Source organism: Otolemur garnettii, unplaced genomic scaffold (genome assembly GCF_000181295.1).
Source record: "Otolemur garnettii isolate 467f Iridium unplaced genomic scaffold, OtoGar3 scaffold00093, whole genome shotgun sequence".
NCBI lineage: Eukaryota > Metazoa > Chordata > Mammalia > Primates > Galagidae > Otolemur > Otolemur garnettii.
This window is the reverse complement of record NW_003852488.1, coordinates 1,784,933-1,790,167: the sequence shown is the minus strand read 5'-3', so window position 1 is coordinate 1,790,167 and position 5,235 is coordinate 1,784,933. Positions and strand designations below refer to the sequence as shown.

At 42.3% G+C, this 5,235-nt stretch overlaps 1 protein-coding gene across 1 annotated transcript; it reads right to left on the bottom strand.

Annotated features, from left to right (window-relative positions):
- Window positions 1-369: 369 nt before the first annotated feature.
- SPRY1 (sprouty RTK signaling antagonist 1) lies at window positions 370-4,683 on the bottom strand. The gene is made up of 2 exons (XM_003795521.3): window positions 4,392-4,683; window positions 370-2,626 (listed from the first exon to the last, which is right to left on the bottom strand). The coding sequence occupies exon 2, from the start codon at window positions 2,569-2,571 to the stop codon at window positions 1,612-1,614; it is 960 nt and encodes a 319-aa protein (XP_003795569.1). The 5' UTR covers window positions 2,572-2,626; window positions 4,392-4,683; the 3' UTR covers window positions 370-1,611.
- Window positions 4,684-5,235: the final 552 nt, after the last annotated feature.

The window sequence follows — 5,235 nt, the reverse complement described above, 5'->3', positions numbered from 1 at the left end:
TTATGATTAACTCAAGAGAGTTAAAGATAAACATTTTTTAAAACTTATACTATAGATATGCTCCATTTCAAGAAACTAGGACATATACAAAACCTCATGCTTACAAAAACAGCCAAAGTAGGGAGTGACTATTAATGTTACAAAAAATTTTCACCTTATAAAGTAACTCACTTTGGCATTTGTTGAAACAGAATTTGGATTACACAATTTAGATTAATGCACTTTCCATCTACTCCGTAATTTGAGCTCACCTATGTCAGATTCAGTATCTTAAGGGAAAGTAAAATGGGTGTGCAGGAAGAAAAGTCAAAGCAAGTAAAAAAATCATGGTAATAGTACAGGTTAATAAATGAAGAAATCAAGAGACAGTTTCATTAATTAATATATTTTCTGCATTATAGTTAACATATGTACTTTCTTTGTGTCACCTTATTTTCTGATAAGTATTGATATTTCGTTATATTCAGACATGAGTACATTTCAACAGTCTTTTGCAATAAATATCATAAAATAATAGAGATTCGCATAATAAATATTCTTTACAATAAAAAAGTTTAACAGACTTTTGTCTTAAAAATAGTCAGAATTCAACTTTGTGATTTATACATACAATATACAAAAAGCACCACAAATTGTGGTTAAGGCAATGAAAACACAGAAAAGGTTAGAATTAGTTAACTGTTAACTAACCAAGGGGCCAAAAAGACCATTAAGGAGCCAAAATCACTTTAGGCAGCATAGTTCTGTGACGCCTATAGATTGATCAGCTATAAATATCAACTTCAGTTATCCAAGAGCCCTCAATGACAACAAAAATTTGGTGAAGAGCATGGGGTGTGGAAGGAAGGTGGTTGAGTCCTTCACAAATACAAAAGCTGGAGTAAAAATGAGCAAGATACAATGAATGCATCTCCAATGTGAAGATGTACATTGTAAAGTGAATCTAAAATAACACAGAAAGGAATAAAAAAAAAAAAAAAAAAAGAAGAGGAAAAAAACACCCGGCATCTCCAGAGTAAGATAAGGCCAAAACTGAGGGGAGAGAATTTTTAAGGGACAGACAAGGAGAGGGCAATGATTAAAGGAAAATTTTAATGTTATAACAAAAATAAATCCACTATGCTACTTAAAGGTCCAATGCTAGGAAAATAGCCCTAACTGGAAACAGATTTAATACATAGCTTATTTAAGCAATTAAACAGTTGCTTCCTTAAAAACCAACTTCCCTGCTCCCACAGTAGCCAACCAAAAACAGCTCTAAATCACTGCAGTCTGAGTGTGGGTGTATGTTCATGAACACAACAACTTTGGAAAGTTGCTTGCAGTATAAAAAGGCTACACCAAAGCCCACCAGCTCTCAGTATCCTCTCCAGGGGATGGCAGAGGCTCTAGCCATAAGTGGGAGCCCAGTACAGTTTCACAGTCCACGCTTATTGAAGATCATCCATGAGAGAAGAACGAAATCCATGAGTCAAACCTTGGGAACAGGGAAAAGAGAAGGTAGGAAACTGGGAAAATTCTAAAGAAAAGAAACCAGTATCTAACACGATCTTTTTGAATAGCCACAACTGAAAAGCTAGAAGTTCAGGAGGTATCATCCACCTCCAGAAATCATGATGGTTTACCCTGACCCCGGGAGGGGCAGCTCTCCAGCTTACAATAGACAGTGTTGGAGTTCTTACATCTGCACCCTGGGCGATGGATCCAGTCATAACACCCCCTGCACAGCTTCAGGCATCCCTTAGCAGGAGGATAACAGAGTAAGCAAGGTAAAAATAAAGACATAGCTCCCATACACAGGTATCTAGAGCAGCAGTGTGACTGTGAACAGGAGCAAGGATTATCCGAGTAAGAATCCCCTTCGTCATCATTGGAGCAGTGGTAGAAGATGCCCTTGACTAAGCACATGCACGTTCCGTATTCCACCATGCTCTCAGCAGAGCAAAGGCACTGCCGGTTACAGGCCAAACAGGATGGCAGGGTCCTGGGAGCTGTACATTCTCCACACTTGCACTTCCCACACTGTTCGCAAATGAACTTGTGCTGTGTCAGGTCCTCTTTCAAGGAACCCTTTAAGTCGTCCACAATTAGCTGCTTGGGCTGAGTCCGGATTGCCCTTTCAGATCTATGACCAGGGACTGGTCTGGTTGGTGGCGATCTTAATAACAGTCCCTGTTCAGAAGAGGCACTGCTATTGCTCCCAGAACTGGCTGCACTTCCAGTGCTGGTTGATCTGCTCAAAATGGGGCCCCTGGCATTATTTGGGGGCACTGCATGTCCCAGGTGGCTTGTAGGCCTATGCTCATAGTTATTATTCACATTAATTGGTATGATTTCGTGAGTCCTTTCATGTTTTTCTTGTCTTGGTGCTGTCCGAGGAGCAGGTCTCTTCACGACTGAAGGCCCTTCTGTGTATTCGTTGCTGCCTCTGATGGCCTTGATCTGGTCTAAGGACAGAATAGCAGCAGGCTGAACCTCTCGCTCATAGTCTAATCTCTGACGGCTATCCAAAGAAGGCTGCTGGATCACAACTAACGAACTGCCACTGCCATGTTGACTTTGGGGATCCATGTGTAGTGATCTCGAATTCTGGCAATCAGTGGAAACCTGGCATGCATCTGAAATCCTAAAAGGAAATCAAAGATGAAAAAAAGAGAGAGAAAATAAATGACAGGAATCATTTTTTGAAGGGAAAAATCCTGTCAAGCCACAAATTGCCTAAACCACCTAATAATGCTCTCCTTCACCAGCAAATTACAATGATGCTGGGGTCCTGGCCAGAGACCAATCCCAAGAGAGGCTAAGGACCACATCATAGAAGAACTAAGTAAGAGACCCCATGCCATAAAAATTGGAAGTTTTTCCAACATTTAAGAAGTGGAATCAAGAGGAAGTAATGCCTTCCTGTTTGTAAATGTAACAAATAATTAAAATGGGAGTATGCCTTGGTAGGAAATATTGAGTATAAAGAGTGGAGCAGCTCTCATCTAAAGAAAGCTCAGCGTAAATTCATCAGTGGATTCCATAAAGGAAATGACTTTTTTAAAAACTGAAAATGATTTTGGTGCTGTTGTCTTTTTGTTATTTTTGTGCTATTACCAGCGTTAGATTAATGATGAAAAATTAAGACATTTTTGTAAAAGTTTAAGAGATGCCAAGCTAAAATGAAATCTCGAAATAACAGGTAATTCTGAGCAGAAATCGAGATTTTTAAAGCAGCTCATTATTTACCCATAGCTGTAAAAACGAATATGTGAAGAACACAACAGTTCTTAGTGTTTCATAGCCACTAACACATACACACGAGACTCAATGAATATAGATCTGTGAACGTTGTAACAGAGATCACATTTGAAATCACGATAAGATTTTTTTGTTTTAAGCTTAAACAAGGGCGCACTCACATAACAAGATAACATTTATGCACCAATTTAAGTATTAGGCCTTTAAAGCAGCATGGAGAAATCTTGGCCATTTTAATTACCTGTAATTCCTCTAACTTAAAAATCTGTATTTAACGACAGATCTTGATTTTCAAAACCATTGCCAACTCTAAATCAATAAGCTTCCTGTAATAAAACGAGTATATTAATATCCTGATAAAAGTAAGCATTTGTCTTTCCCTATTAAGAGTGAATTATTGCTAATTTATAATGTATTCTTCATAAAACTATCAAACATAAAAACATTTGTTTTCATTCAATGGTAAACTAGAATATTTTTCACACAAATTCCTTCTAAAGTCTACAGGTTCAATCTGATTGAAAAATGAAGACAAAAATTCCCATTCCCCACTACCACACTTAAACAAAAACACAGGTTAGCAATAAAGCAAAGTCACCTCCGTTTCCTATATTAACTCATGTCCCCAGACTATGCCTTCCAGGTTAACTTTTTGGAGTTCTCTTTATTTTCACAACCCAGATCTCCCAAGTGTCCACGTAATTCTACCTGCCCTGCTCGCGAGGAGAAACACGTTCATAACCTCAGGGATTTAGTCCTCGAGTCCGTATGGGCTGTTAAAAAACATCTAATCGTTATGCCTGCACAGTATCATTGCTCCTCTCAAAGAACTTTTTAACCCAATACTTTGAAAGCAAAGGATCCCTAAAAAGTACTGTCAGGTTCCACAGAAAGGCAAAGCTGTGGAGAAGGATTTGAAAAGTGTAACCCCACACACCAGGCACAATTTAAATTTGCATTCTAAATGATAGCTGTAATGAAGCTCAGTCACTCTGTTAAATTAAACTGCCAGATTAAAATTAAAAGCGAAGAGAATCTGCCACTTCTGCCCATTTCAAGCAGTGACAGTCCTCCATCCATCCCCAAACACGCTCACACGCTCTCAGCACACTGTTTTCCCCACGAAAACACGAAAGGAAGTAAAATACCTCTTCGGACAATTTCATCTCATCCTAAGGATCCCCGCGGATTTCCAACACGCTTTCTGCGCTGCCCACCAAGGTTTCTAACACATCATGAAGGGCCTCCCGAGTTAACGCGGTGGCCAAAGGCAAGCCCACGGTCTGGCTGATCATAAGCAAATATCCGCCTATACTTTGCAGCAAAAGCTTGATTCCCCAGGGGCCGGGAGCAGCCAGCCCCGGGCTGCAGGGAAGCGCCGCCACATTGCCAGTTACGACAGTGGAGCTGCGCCCTCTGCAATCCGCGCGGAGAGAGGCGGTGAATAAATAGTTGACGGAGAGGAAGGAAAAGGAAAAAGTTATGAATGAAAACAAGTTTTCTCTCTCTCCCTCTCTCCGGCAGGAGGAGGGGAGGAGGCTGAGGTTACCATTACCTCAGGAGGGCGGACTTTCCCACTTTTAAAGTGGCAGTGCCCTGTCCCCTCCCCTCGCCTCTGCAAGGCTCTCAAACCCGAGAGTGGAAGCTGCTGGCACTGGCTCAGGCTAACTCTGTCCGGGGGGTCACCAGGGCACTCGGGGGCTTGCCTCCCCCCCACGCGCGCGCCTGCCCCGGTCCCACGGCTGCGGACCCATTGCTCTGCAGAAAGCCCGCGGCTGGCACAGGCCAACAACCTCCTCGCCTCCCCCTTCCAGAGCACCCCCAAATCCTTGCATTAATTCATATCTCACGTGCAGGGCTCCTCCGAGGGGTCAGCCCCGACCACGGCTCCAGGCCAGTGGGGACCAGTAGACCCCCGCCCCGTCATCCTCCGCCCCGGCGGAAGGTAGCCCGCCCCGCCTCTTGGCCCCACGCGCCCCCCAGAGCCGCAGC